Source organism: Petaurus breviceps, unplaced genomic scaffold (genome assembly GCF_028583685.1).
Source record: "Petaurus breviceps papuanus isolate PSGF00001 unplaced genomic scaffold, PetGlider_PUasm1.0 80, whole genome shotgun sequence".
Lineage (NCBI taxonomy): Eukaryota > Metazoa > Chordata > Mammalia > Diprotodontia > Petauridae > Petaurus > Petaurus breviceps.
Genome location: NW_027186540.1, coordinates 5,259,380 through 5,274,839, shown reverse-complemented (window position 1 = coordinate 5,274,839; position 15,460 = coordinate 5,259,380). Strand labels below are relative to the sequence as shown.

Genomic DNA, 15,460 nt, shown 5'->3' with positions numbered 1-15,460 from the left:
ATGTTCCCCTGCAAACAACTTTAAAATGACACCCCAAATCAAATTTTGGAGGAGCAGAGCCAACTAAAGGTTGGGGTGAGACATTTTTCCAGCCTCAGACAACTTAGGAGTTTGACAGGAGAAGTCTGTAACACCAGGGTGGAGGTCTGCCAAGTACATACACACTGTAGCAGCACCAGTGGCAGGCCTTGGAGGCAGTGGCAGCAGCAGGAACTTCAGGAGCTCTCAGCCCACAGATGGTAAGGGGATTGGAAAACTGGTCAGAAAGAGATTACAGGCAACCCTTTGCAGACATTGGGTGCAGTTGGTACTGACTGTAAACTCTAATTGCCCATAAGTAGTTCTGAGTCATAGTTCCAGGGCAGAGAGGAGCACTTGTAGTCAGTTAAAGCAACAGAGACCCTGGTCTAAGTTTAAAGGCAGAGAAGAACACTAGTACTTATGGCTGCAGAAGAGATGATGACTTGATCACATTTCTGGGACCAAAAAGAACACCCATATTTATGGTTACAAAGGGAGTGGGAGCCCTTCCTGGGTAAAGACCAAAGACTGTGAACAGTTACCATGACTCTCCCTAGATCACAGTACCTTGGAAGTACTGAAAACTTGCAAACCCACAGGACTAGCTCTGAAAACAGCAGCAGGAAAAGCCTGAAGCTTAGGACAAGGTCTCTCTACCCTCAGGTGAGCAGAGCCCAATTTTAACATAAAGTTCAAAGTCAAGAAATAAGCTGGAAAAATGAGCAAACAGCAAAAAATACATATAAATATATAATTTTTAAAAAATAAAAGGACTTGACCATAAAAAAACTAATAAGGTGGCAGATTACACAAACTCAGAAAGAGACAATAATGTGAAAAGAGATACAAGCAAAGCCTCAAAGAAAAATGCTAATTGGACCCAAGCCCAACAAGAATTCCTGGAGGAGTTAAAGAAAGCAATAAGAGTAGTAGAGGAAAAACTGGGGGAAAAAATGAGAATGATACAAGAAAATTATGAAGAGTATTAATGTTTTTGTTAAAGAGGCACAAAAAATTACTGAAGAAAATAACACCTTAAAAACCAAAATTGGCCTAATGGTAAAAGAGGCACAAAAATTCACTATAAAAAAAAAACAACTCCTTTTTTAAAAAGGCAAAATTAGCCAAACAGAATTGCTGCTGTTCAGTCATTTCAGCCATGTCTGACTCTGTGACCTCATCTGTGATTTTCTTGGCAAAGATACTAGAGTGATTTGCCATTTCCTGCTCTAGCTCATTTTACAGATGAGGAAACTGAGGCAAACAGAATAAGGTGACTTGTTCAGGGTCTAACAGCAAGCATCTGAGGATGGATTCGAATTCAAATCTTCCTGACTACTGTGCTACCTATCTGCCCCATGGTTAGATAGAAAAAAAAGAGGTACAAAATCTCACTGAAGAAAATAATTACTTAAAAATTATACCTGGGCCAGTCAAAGCAGATGACTTCATGAAACATCAAGAAACAATAAAACAAAGTCAAAAGAATGAAAAAATGTGAAGTATCTCAATGGAAAAACAACTGACCTAGAAAAAAGATCAAGAAGGGAATATTTAAGAATTATTGGACTACCTGAAATCCATGGTCAAAAAAGGAGCCTAAACATCATATTTCAAGAAATCATCTGGGGAAGCTAGGTGGTGCAGTGAATAGAGCACTGACCCTGGAGTCAGGAGGACCTGAGTTCAAATACAGTCTCATATACTTGATACACTTACTAGCTGTGTGATCTTGGGCAAGTCACTTAAACGCAATTGCCTTGCCTTCCCCCCTCAAAAAAAAAAGAAATCATCAAGGAAAACTGCCATGATATCTTAGGTCCATAGGCCAAACTAGAAATGGAAAGAATCCACCAATCATTCCCTGAAAGAGATCCCAAAATGAAAATTCCCAGGAATATTACAGCCAAGTTTCAGGGCTCCTAGGTCAAGGAAAAAATTTGGTGGTTAAAAAAGAAACAATTCAAATATCATGGAGCCACAGTCAAGATTACACAAGATTTAGCAGCTTCCATGTTAAAGGAGCAGAGGGCTTAGAATATGGTATTCTGGAAGACAAAAGAGTGAGGATTACAACCAAGAATAACCTACTCAGCAAAACTGAGTATAATCTTTGAGGGGAAAAAATGGTTATTTAATGAAATAGATGATTTTTGACTTTCAAGCATTCCTGATGAAAAGACCAGATCTGAACAAAATATCTGACATGCAAACACAAGAGTCAAAAGAAGCATAAAAAGGTAAATATGAAAGAGAAATCATAAGAGACAATATGTTTAAACTGTTTACATTTCTATATGGGAAGATGACACTTGATGGCAACTCTTAAGAACTTTATTATTATATTATTTATTTTATTATTGTTATATATCAATTTTAATAATAAATAATCAAATAATAAATATTCTTTATTTTTTATTATATTATTTATTAGGGATTTACATAGATGAGTCAATTATGTTGGGATGATTTTCCAAAAAAAAAAAAAGTGAGAGTGAGAATGGGGAAGGGAGAAGTAGAATGGGGAGATTGTTTTCTCACATAAAAAAGGGCATGCAAGAAAGAGCTTTTACATGGAGGAGGAAATGTGGGTGGGCAATACTTGAATCTTCCTCTCATTGGAATTGGTTCAAAAAGGGAAAATACATATACACACTCATTTGGGTACAGAATTCTATGTGACTCAATACGGAATTAGGAGGAGAAAGGGATAAGATATGGGGGGGGGGTGATAAAAGAAAGGGTGGATTAAGAGAAGCAGTGGTAGAAGCAAAACAGACTGCTGCGGAGGAACAGGATAAAAAGAGAGAAGGATCAACAGTAAATGTAATTGAGAGAAATATACGGTTAGGAATCATAACCATGAATGTGAATGGGATGAGCTCACCTATAAAACAGAAGTAGCTAGCAGAATGGATTAGAAACCAGAATCCAGAAATGTTATTTACAAGAGACAAACTTGAAACAGAAAGAGACATATATAGAGCTACTGCAGCACACACAGTTAGGCGTTGTCCGGCCTGGCACAAGGTTCTGCCACCAGCCCTGGGGAAATGCATTTGCATAATATGAATTTATATAAAGTGAGAACTGTCTGTATGCCCAAATTGCTATGAAACTGTGCATATCCTTTGACCCACCAATACCACTACTAGGTATGTACCCCTAAAGAGATCAAAGGAAAAGGACCTATTTATGCAAAAATAATTATATCAGCTCTTTTTTTGTGGTGATAAAAAAATTGGAAATTGAGGAATTGCTCAGGAGTTGGGAAATGGCTGAACAAGCTGCAGCATAATAATTGTGATGAAGTACTATTGTGCTCTAAAAAATGACAAGTGGTGTGGTTTCTGGAAAAACATGGGCAAATCTATATGAACTGATACAACAGGAAGAACCAAGAGATCATTGTGTACAGTAATAACAGTGTTGTAATGATGATAAACCGTGAAAGAAATGGCTACTCTTATCGATATAATCATCCAAGACAGTTCCAAAGAACTCATGATAAAAACTGCTATCCACCATCAGAGAGAGAGAACTAATGAACTCTGAGTTTAAACTGAAGTATAACTTTCTAGCTTTCTTTTATTTTTTTGCAATATGGCTAATATGGAAATATGTTTTGCATGACTTCACATGTATGACTGATATAATTTTGCTTGCCTTCTCAGTTGGTGCTTATCAGAGGACAGGTGAGAGGGAGCAAATTTGGAATGCAAAATTTTAAAAGAAAAGAATGTTAAATAAATAACTAAATTTAAAAAAAAAACTATTATCCATTTATATGCTAACAGTAGTGATAACTTAAATGAAATGGGTGAATAGTTATAATAATATGCAATATCCAGATTAAGAGAACCAGAACTAGAGGATTTTAAAAGTCCAATTCTAGAAAAAAGAAATTAAACAAGCAATAAATGAACTCTGAAGAAAAAACATATGGATTTACTAGTGAATTCTACCAAATATTAAAATAATAATTATTTATAACATTATATAAACTATTAGCGAAGGTAGGAAAAAGATTATTATTAAATTCCTTCTATGACATATATTTGGTCTTGATTCCAAAGCCAGGGAGAGATAAATCAGAGAAATAAAATTAAAGACCATTATCCTTAATGAATATGGATACAAAAATTTTAGATAAAATATTAGTAAAGAGGTTACAGCAACACTTCCAAAAAGATTGTACACTAATACCTGGTAGGATTTAGGGCAGGAATGCAGGGATGGTTCAGTATTAGAAAAATTATAAACATATCATATTATTATCCTATATTAATAGTTTACATTAATAAAAATTAAATCACATCACTATATTAAATGGAGAAAAAGCTTCTGACAAACTACACTAGAACACACATAAACAAATGGGCATTTTTCTAGTATCAAAAGCAAAATCTAGTATTATATATAATGGGGATAAACTAGAGGCTTTTCCAATATGATCGGGAGTAAAGCAAGGATGTCCATTATCACCAGTATTATTTAATATAACACTAGAAATACTAGCAATAGAGGCAATAAGAGGGGGAAAATCTAGGAAATAAACAGAAGCAAAGAGAAAAAAATATTACTTTAACAAAACAGCAGTATATTAAATAAATCATCAGCCTTTCTATAAACTGCTAGCAAAACCCAGCAGGAAAAGATAGAAAGAAATTTTATTCAAAATAATAATGATGTAACAAACAATTAGGTGTCCATCCACTAATGCACATGCAGGAAGTATATGAATACAAAATATTCTTTACAGAAATACAGAGTTAAATAATTGGAAAAATACAAACTATACTTTATTTAGACCATATCAATACAATAAAAATGACACAAGTACTTAAATTTACTTATTCACTATCATACCAATCAAATTGCCAAAGGATTACTTTATAGAGTTAGAAAAAGATATGTATCAGGAGGACTAAAAGGTAAAGAATTTCAAGGGAAATAATGAAAAAAATAAGACAGGGGGAGCCTTGCAGCACCAGATCTCTATACTACAAAACTATTTTGTATTGATTTAAAAAAATAGAGGATCATTCATGGAATAGAAGCACAGTGTTTGATAAACCCAAAACTCACACTACCAGGGTAAAGATTCATTATTTGACAAAAACTTCTGAGAAACTGGAAAGCAGTCTGGCAGAAATTAGGTTTAGACCAAGACCTAATACCACCTTATCATAATAAACTTTAAATAGATAAATGACCTAGTTCTAAAAAGGTCATATCATAAATTAGAGAATCAAGGAAGAAAATATCTTTTTCCACCTAAGGATAGAGAGAGTCCATGACCAGACAAAGGAGAAAGATGATCAGAAAATACAAAATGAACAATTTTGATCATATAAAATTGGAAAGTTTTTGCACAAACTAATACAGTTAAAATTAGAAGGGAAGGCATTAACTGGCGAAAAAACCTTTGTAGCAAGCTTCTCTATCCAAATTATATAAGAAACTTGTTTCAAATATATGACAGCCACTCCCCACTAGATAAATAGTAATAAAAGGATAAGAACAGGAAGTTCACAAGAAATTCTTTATCATACTACTTGGAGTAGTTCTTTCAAAACCTTTCTTCTTGGGCCTTTTACACTACACCATCTCCTCCTTTCCTGTCTCTCACAGCAAGGGATTTTGCTCTATTTTGCTGAAGAAACTGAAGTCTACCAAGGAAGCTTCTACTTCCTCACTTTTCATTAACTTCTCAACCTATTAAAATTCATGTTTTGATCCCATGACTTGAACAAAGTGATGTGAGATGTTAGATCTTATAATTTCTTCTCAGTTCTCACCCTCTCAACTCTTGACTCTACTCACCCTACTTGACCTCTCTGGAGCCTAAGATACTGACAACCAGTGACAACGCAGTGAAGAACTTGGAATGTACATTCCAGAAGTCAAAGAATATCTGCTTCCTGCTAAGAACGAAAAACTGAGTATGACACTACAAGGGGGAAAATGGACCATTAATGAAACACAGGTCTTCCAAGTATTCCTGATTAAAAGACCAGAACTGCACAGAAACTCTGAGGTTCAAATGCAGGAATGAAGAGAAATATAAAAAAGTTAATTGAGAATGAACAATAATAAAGGATTACACAAAGATAATTTGTTTATATGTCCCTTCAGAACCCTATCATCATCAGGGTGACAAAGGGGGTCCAATTAAACAAGGCCTAAGAATGCTTCTATTACGTCTTAATGATCTTAAGAAAAAGAATGGAAAGAGGAGAAGAAGAATCCACTGGAGGGAGGGGGAAGGGAAAGAAGGTTAGGAAAAGTTATCGCACATAATTATGGTACACAAATAAGGAGATAGGGTGGGAGGGACTGGCTAATATTTGAACCTCACTCTCATCTGAACTGGTCAAAAGAAGGAAGAACATATACAAACTGGGTATAGAAATACATTTCATTCAACAAGGAAATAGGAGGGAAAGGGGAAGAGATAAGGAAGGAGAATTTGAGGGAGGGAATTTTAAGGAAGGGATTAATTCTAAGCAAAAAAAAAAAAAACCCCTAAGGATGCACAAAAATGTTTATAGCTCTTTGAGGTGACAAAGAATGGAAATCTGAGAGGATGTTTATAAATTGGGGAATGACTGAACAATTTATGGTATATGATGGGATACTTTTGTGATGATCTTTAATCAAAATCATGGCCAATCACACTTCCAAAAGACTAATGATGAAACATGCTACCCACCTCAAGATATAGAGGAGAAAGACTCAGTATAGAAGGAGACAAATTTTTTTGGATTTGACCAATGTAGAAATTTGTTCTGACTGACTATATGTTTGTAATGGCTTATGTTTTTCTTGTGTTCTCAACTGGCAGAGAGGGATGGGATGGGAGAATGAGAAGGCAGATTTTAGCTGATAAAAATAACTAAAATATTTAAAAAGAAAAAGGAGGAAAAAAAGAAAATATATGAAACAAGGCTGATGTGTCTAAAAGAATGACAATAAGAGGAAGCTCTTAAAGTTCTAGATTGTATCAAAGGACATGAAATATAAAACACAAAAATTGAATGATATAAAATTTCACTTAGATTTTCAATACCTAAGCAGTATATCTATACTAATCACCTTGTATTTCACCAATAATCAGAAATCAAGTGGCCTTTTACTTTTTTCTTATCCTTTTTACAAGGAAAAGGATAATAAATCATGATCTGTAGCTAACTATGAAGCCAACGTTGAGAATATAATTTTCTCCTTCAATTAATAATTAAAGAAAAGTTCTAAAATAGTAAAATAGAATGGTCTAATGGACTAAATACACGAGGACAGTAAAATGTGTCAATAATGTGAAGAACACACTTAAAGAGACTTTGCAACTTGCCACCCATGATAACTGATAGTCTTTTAGGCAAAACTGTTGCTTGCCACAGAATTTTAGCTCACCATGATGTTCTGATTTCCAAAGCTAAAGTCAGACCTGGGAGTTTAAATTATGCCAAAAACACATCTTAAAAAAACTTCTGGTTAGAATTCCCTTTCTTTAGCGTGTTCTTGCTAATGGGATCAAAGAGATCTAGTAAAGACCTTTAGCTTCAGCAGTAAAAGATCAACTACCCCAACAGGTTGCAAAAAGAAGGCCTAATTCTGATAATACATTTGCTCTGCCGGGGATTCCCAGGTTAATGCCTAACAGTATAGCCCTCATTAGATAAAGCTTTTTAAAAAGATATTATGTATGCTAAATACCAGATTTATTATTTTACTATTAAGAATAGGAATCATAAACAGAATAGTCCATATTCCAATACACTGAAAAGTTTACGAACTCTTTCAATATCAGTATGTGCTAAGAGGACAGTAAAAGACCAGGGAGGAATAGTTTGCCACCACAGAAATACATGTTCTTTACCTCTCCTTAGTAATACATATGGAGAAATCATTCCAGTTAAATTTTAAAGACTGACAATATGGATATTTGATTTTAAAGTACATGGATGACAAGACATATGAAAGTACTAAATATTACTAATTACTGCCAATGTTATTATGGTTTTATTTCACAATGAAATAAACATTAGTTTAGGCGATGTCTAAATTTACTAAGTGTGAGGTATATCTGTACCTGAGCCCGGAGGACAGTCATGGTCTCCAGGTCTTCCTCTTGCTTAGCAATAGTTTGCTTCATCTCATCCATTTGCAATTGTTTGGAAGCCAGGGCTCTCTCTGCTAAATCAAGCTTTTCATTTAGTTCCTTCATCACTGAGCTGTCAACTTTTTCTGCCTGTTAGAAAAGATTCATTGAAGAGAAAATACTGAAACCATAAAATATCTTTTAGTCAAATAATAGATAAAATATGTGTGGAAAAATCATTGGTTTCTAGTTATTCTGTCTCTTAACAACAAATGTTGCTATCTTTTCTTTCACATTTTCTTAGAAATATCAGTGAATACCAACTTAGGACCCTTGACTTCCTGGTAGGATTTAATACTTAATCTCAGACTAAAAAAGATAAACAAAACCAACTCACAACAGCTAAATTCCTTTAAGTTGACTGAGGATGTAATTAATTCATATTATTTTTAAATGTAATTTCTTTGTGTAATCAGTAGAAAAAAAGAAAAATGTTTATGTTAAAAGGGGACAAGCACAAGTGAAAGGACAATTCAAAAAATAAACTATAACTCTACTGGGCTAATGGGAATCACTAAAATTATAATTTGATGAGAATGACAACAAAAAACTTTCTCCAATTAAAGTTGTCATAATCGAAAGCATTACACTATGAGAGGTATTAGCTTGGCTAAAGTACTCTATCAGTTTGGGCAATCAACCGTAGGTCAGTTTCTGTAGAGACAGAAAACACTTCTAATCCCAGCCACCTCTCTCACTGTGCATGACATTGATCACAAGAGGCATATGTGGATGGACCACACAAATCTATCACAAATATCAAAATATCATCAAGAGTTGGTCAAAAGTATCATTTTTGTACACAACAGTATATTACACACATATGAAACAGATGACAAACAACACTAAGTCACTAAAAATTATAAACTTAAAAATAACTTTTGATGTCTAACTGAGCTATGTCACATGCACAGCTGACACGCACAGAGAATCATATTCCTCTCTACTCTCTGTGTAATTAAACTTTTTTCATTTAAATACCTCTTTTCTTTTTAGTTCTTCAATTGTTTTCAGTGCATTATTATGTTCAAGAAGAAGCTTGTTGTGTGTAGTCTGTAAAATGGCAAATTTGGACCTATTTCAACAAAGAAAAATATTAATTGGAAGACTGGAAAAAAAATCAGTGATTTTATTACATTCTCTCCTCTTCCCCTAAATAGCAAAATGCCTCCCCTAACTATGATATAAATATGCATTAGTATTTCTCTCCTCCTTTCTCCCTCAACTTCTTACCTACCAGGAAAAATAGCTCCACCCAGAAAATAATTCTTCCTCCACTCTACTCCTATGGTTCTTTCCTAATGAAAAGTGCTATCCCACCAGAAGAGTTTCCTGTTACTCAAGTCTGGGAGTTAAAAGAGGAACCTTGTACATACTCATACCCCGAATTCCACTCTTACAAAGGAGTTTTTCGTTCCGTTTTTTATCAGTGCTTTCATTTATTCCAAACTCACTTTTCATCATCTGTTTTGGCTTGTTCCATTTTCATTTCTGACCGCATACTCTCCACTTGTAGCTCTAACTTTTTGTTGATATATACTAATTCTTGCTTTTCATCCAACTCTGATGGGGTTGCAGAATTTTTTCTTTCAAGGGCCTGACACCTGAAAAGGGCAGGGCAGAGATTTAACTGGAATGGAGATGGTTCTTTCACTTCTAAGCCATCTAGGTCAGAATGGAACCCAACTTGTGGCCATGCATAAAATATCATTTAAACTTCTGACATGTGACTTTTAACACATTTAAAATTCTAAGCTTATGCAGTAAATGTAAAGCATGTATGTAATGTATAGGGATTTATTTAGTTGTCAAAACATAATGCCAGCTCCCATTTGCCTTCTTACTAATCGAAGTTTATTTACTCATTCACTCTGTCATCACCAAAAACAAATTTCACAGTTAGTAAGTACCACATGAAATACTAACCCACTTTAAATTTTCAGTCACTTTTAGGAGATACTGTGGTTATTTTTAAACAATTTTCAAAAACCACAGCAGTTATTAGTAAGATGTTCCTCCCAAAGTGGATTAGACTTGGCAATACTGCTCCTGTTCTTGTAAATTATGTACCTATAATTCAAAGTTTATGACTACAACTTGATAAATCTCTTTCAAGAGACAATCATATAGTTATCGCAAGCGTAGGGAAAATGAAAAAAAGCACCTTTGTTCTACAAATATGTACTGGTAACCTTGAAAATAGCAGTATCTGAAGCTGTTATTTGAACACTACTTTAGTTTATCTGGAAAATGAACTTAACAAGTCCAATAGCCTATGTGCTATTAAGACATGTACGAACTTCTCTAGTCTAAGAAGAAAACACAAAAATACCTAATTGTAATCAGTTTTAACAATAACTAGTGCTCTATGCAGAAGAATAAAAAGATATACTTAAAGAATTTTTAAAATCATTAATAAACTTCTCATATTACTCATTACCCTTAATAAGTGATCTACAATGAAAAGATTTTTCTAATTAAAACACTACAACTTCTTCCTTTTCTCTTCCCCTTTAGTTGAATGTTATTGCTAACAAAGTCCTCTCCTCTCACCTGCCTGGTCCTTACTTGAAGGTGTTTTGCCCAAAGGAAGGGAAATTTTTGATGGCTGAGAGCTATCTAGTTAATTTGGGGTTTACTGGCTAGATTTCTTTTTTCAAAGACTGAATCTTAAACCCAACTCACTCTGTATCAACAATAGGTCCCTGTCCAAGTGCCATTTAATGGTTATTTTTTGGGCCCTCCTGGCTCAGAGTGAATGTTAATACTAACTGTATCTCTTTTGGTCAGCATCCCTGAGGGTCTTCCCCTCCTGGTTTGATTTTTTTTTAATTAAAGGGAACATCCTTTGATTCACTTCTTAAAGAGGTCTATTCACTGAATGAATGGGTATTGCCTCTCTCAAAGTGAGAACTTGAAAAGACCTCAGCTTGAAAGGGCCAAGGTCTCCCCACTGCATCCAGGGCCATCTTCAGTCATCCTGATCAATATCTGGCCACTGGACTGCGATAGCTCTGGAGGAGAAAGGGAGGCTTGTGACCTTGCACAGCCCTCCCTGACTTAAATCTAAGTCAACTACAAGTCATGTCATCATTTCCTTGATGTCATGGTCCTCTTCAAGAATAAAGGACAAAGGGGAGGCTAGGTGGTACAGTGAATAGAGAACAGCCTCTGGAGTCACGAGGGCCTGAATTCAAATCTGGTGTCAAACACTTAACAATTACTAGCCATGTGACCTTGGGCAAGTCACTTAACCCCATGTGCCCTGTCTTCCCCCCTGCAAAAAGCAAAAAGAATAAAAATAAAAAGAATGAAGGACAAACCACACAACCTTCTCAGAAGGTATATCTTACTCATTAAAATACCTTACATGGAAACACTTTTACACAAACACACACACACACACACATGGAATACAAGGTTATCAAAAGTCATAACAGCTTTTCACTTATATGCCTGAAGCTATTATGACATTAAGATTTTCTGACTTTAAAATGAAGACTAGGTCTTTCCTTTTCTACTACTACTATTGTATTAACTCAACATGTTTCTTTTTGTTTTCCAAATGCAAGTCAGCTCTCTCTTTTATTCTTACTTTTCCTGAAGTCTCTTCTTCATCAGCTCAGCTTCACTGAGTTTAGTGTGAGCTTCTTGAAGCTCTTTAAACAAAGCTGTCACCCGGAGGTTCAGTGTTTCCACTTCACTTCCAACCTGTCCAACAGAAAGTTCAAACATGCAAAGGTCATTACTCCAGGTTTGCTTTTTCTTGAAAACACAAAACAAAATTCATTAGTTTGATTACTCTGCTACCAGTTTTTGGTAAATTTGAAAATAAAGATATTAATAGTCATGGAACTCTTTTCAATGTCAATAACTCATAAATACATGTTAATGTATTTTAAAATAATAAAGGTAGTTTTTGGAAATAGCTCTCCTTCCTTCACATCCTTAACTTATTCTATCAGAATAAATGACTACATTACAACTTTAATCACGATTGTGGTTCAGCCTTAAATTTCCAGAAATACAACTGTTTAACCAGCCCTTATTTATCTGGATCTTATTCTGTGACTACATTAATGCAAGACTCTTCTCCATATAGGGGAGTAATGTCTTTTATGAAGTCTAAGAGGAGTCAATCACTTTTTATAATGAGCTAATTATTGAATTAGCAGTACTGGAAGTTTCTGTGACTTCCTGGTAAGCCTCCCTGTTTCAGCTTCCTTTTCCAACTTTAGATGGTTAAGCAGAAATGAGGTTTTTATTTAAATGTTGTATTTTATTGTATCCCACATAAACTTCCTTGTTTTGCCCTGTAGGCTCTTTTAGGTCAACTTGGAAACCTTTATAAAATATATCTACCTTACCTAAATCTTCTACCTTTGTAGCAATCAACAAGGAGAAAGTCTTTTTTTTTGCTTTTTGGAGGGAGGAAGGCAGGGCAATTGGGGTTAAGTGACGCCCAAGGTCACACAGCCAGTAAGTATTAAGTGTCTGAGGCCCGATTTGAACTCAGGTCGTCCTGACTCCAGGGCCCGTGCTGTATTCACTGTGCCACCTAGCTGCCTCAAGGAGATAGTCTTAAGAAACTTTCTGGACTATCTCTATTTTCTGATATTTCAAATGTGTTTGGCCCCCAAGTAATCCAGAGTTATATATAAATTAATTATATAAATAATAATATAATTAATTATATAAATAAACTAAGTTATATATAAATTCTCAAGAAAAACTCCCATTTTCACAAGACCTGCCTTTGTAATTTTCCTAGTCTCTTAAGAGATTCAGGGGAAAGCTACAGCATAGGCCTGACAGCAGTAAATACCCAGGCCAGGATTTCCTACATTTACAAGAAAGAAGATATGGCTCAATGAATTTTGCACAGAATGAAATTCAAATCAAGAAAACTTGAGAGTGGTGATAAATATTTAGTATAAATAAAATATCTGTGTTCTCAAAGCAGATAATATGTTCTAGGGGTGTAATCGGTAATATAATGCAGTATTCATCTTATAGCATATCTATGAAACATGTTAGAGAAACAGTTTTTGAATTCTGTTACCCACAGTCTCTATGCTTTTCTCCTTTTCTTTTTCTTCTCCAGGACCCTCTTCAGTCTGGGTGCCATTCTCAGAATGATCTCTTGCCTTCTTTTCTAAATCTGTGAGTCTGAGAAATTCCAATGTTACTTTCATTGAGGTCTGAAGAGGAATGACAATTGCAGAAGTGCTAACTGGAACACGGTTATACTATGCTTAAAGACTAACTATGGAATTGTTCTTTTAGGACAAAGTTGGCTAGCAGAGGATTTAAGATGTAATATGCTTAAGAACTAATACAAAAAAAACAAGGAGGGTCCTAAACTAATCTAGAATATAGGCCTTGTTTGTTCTCAAGTAACTACATTATTTAGGGATTTATTTTAAACTCTCTGTATGTGTATTTGTATTATTGGCCTTTCCTGAATACCTTTTTAAACTCATTAATTTTTAAAATTTTATTTATTTTTTTTGGGGGGAAAGGCAAGGCAATTGGGGTTAAGTGACTTGCCCAAGGTCATACAGCTAGTTAAGTGTCAAGTTGTTTGAGGTCAGATTTGAACTTAGGTCCTCCTGATTCCAGGGCTGGTGCTCTATTCACTGTACCACCTAGCTGCCCCAACCCTCATCACTTTTCACCTGGACTATTAAAATAGTCTTCTAATTGGTCTCCCTAACTCAAATTTCTTCATATTCCAATCCTTCCTTCACACAGCTGCTAAAGACATTTTCCTAAAGTATGAGTCTGACCATGTCATTTTCCTCTTCCATAAATTCCACTGGCCCCCTGGATCAAATACAAAGTCCTTTATTTGACATTTAAAGTTCTTTGTAACCAGGTCCCTTCCTACTTTTTCTGTGTTCGTGATCAAATGTAAAACTATTTGGAATTTCAAATAACACAACCAAGTCCCTTCCTACATTTTCAGTCTCCTTATAATCTGTTCCCCTTTACATATTCTATGATTCAGCCATCCTGTCCTACTTTCTGTTCCTCTAACAGGACACTCTTTTCTGTGCCTTTGCCCTGGATGTCTCCCATACTTAGAATACTTACTTTCCCTTCTCAATGCCACTTCTTAGAATCCCTAAATTGCCCTAATGACAGCTTAAATGACAGTTTCTACAGGAGGTCTTTCTTGGTCCCTGTAGCTACTGTAGCCTTCCCCTCCTAGGGTTATCTTCTAACTACTGTGTACATGTCTGATATATACCTATTTATCTACATGTCTCCCCTAGAAGAATGTAAGCTTTTTGAGGGCAGGGAATGATTTTGCCTCTCTGTGCATCCCCAGTGTTTAGCACAGTGCTTGGTACATAGAACGCATTTAATAAATGCTAGCTGACTGAAAGGACAGGTGTGAAATTTTTCACTTCATAACAAAATTACATTAAGTAACCTCCACTGAGAAGAGCAACAAACAACACTGTTATTTCTTATAAGTTTCCAACATTAAACTCTAAAACTGCTGAACTGTTACCATGGTGCTTTGGAGTGACAGGACATCTCTTTTACCTTACTCCTTGGTATATTTAATTTAAATTGAAAACAAAACAGTGTAGTCTTCTTTCCTGTAGATTAATTAGATTCTAAAATATTATTACTAGTGATTCAATATTCAGAGGGTAAACAGCCCTAATTGGTGCAGAGAAATCCTGACTTAGAGTTACCACCAAACATTTAGAGTACCATCATACATAACCTACCTGAAAAGCGCTAGATCACAGTGTCAGTCATCTTATCTGGTAATCACCATATGGATTTCTATGGTCCTTTTGGTCACTAGCTAACTCATCATACTTGTAAATTCCTTAAGAGTCAACTGTTGGTTTTATCTCCCTTTTTACCCACAGCACTTAGTACAATGCCTTGAACATAGCAGGTATTTGTTTGCTGAAACTGAATTGATTACTTCTAGGCACATCCCTTCCTGTCCCACACAGGTCTGCTATAAACTGATATGTGTTTAGGAAATTCACATTTTATTTAATGCTAGTCTCAGTAAAACTCTCTTGGCCCCAAATAACATACTCCAGAATCAGATTTAAGTGCCTTCTTTATAACTTGGTATTTTGGGTTACAGATTCACTTCTTTGTGAAGAGGTTCTATAAAAGTAACTTTATATATCTCAGCTTAAAAAACAAAACAAAAATCATTTTAGATGTGTTCTGTCATTCTTAAAAATACCACATTAGGTCAGAGTAACAGAATCCCAGTGCTTTCATTTTTTGGTT

The 15,460-nt window shown here is 35.1% G+C and overlaps 1 protein-coding gene across 3 annotated transcripts in view; it reads right to left on the bottom strand.

The window, feature by feature from the left end:
- The window catches only part of LOC138175996 (optineurin-like), a 54,228-nt gene that overhangs the window by 12,172 nt on the left and 26,596 nt on the right, over positions 1–15,460 (bottom strand). For all 3 annotated transcript variants that reach the window (XM_069106667.1, XM_069106665.1, XM_069106666.1), the window contains 5 exons: positions 13,252–13,354; positions 11,781–11,896; positions 9,640–9,789; positions 9,167–9,260; positions 8,117–8,275 (listed from right to left, as the gene is read on the bottom strand). In XM_069106667.1, the coding sequence (XP_068962768.1) occupies positions 8,117–8,275; positions 9,167–9,260; positions 9,640–9,789; positions 11,781–11,896; positions 13,252–13,354 (622 nt within the window). The remainder of the gene's footprint in view (positions 1–8,116; positions 8,276–9,166; positions 9,261–9,639; positions 9,790–11,780; positions 11,897–13,251; positions 13,355–15,460) is intronic.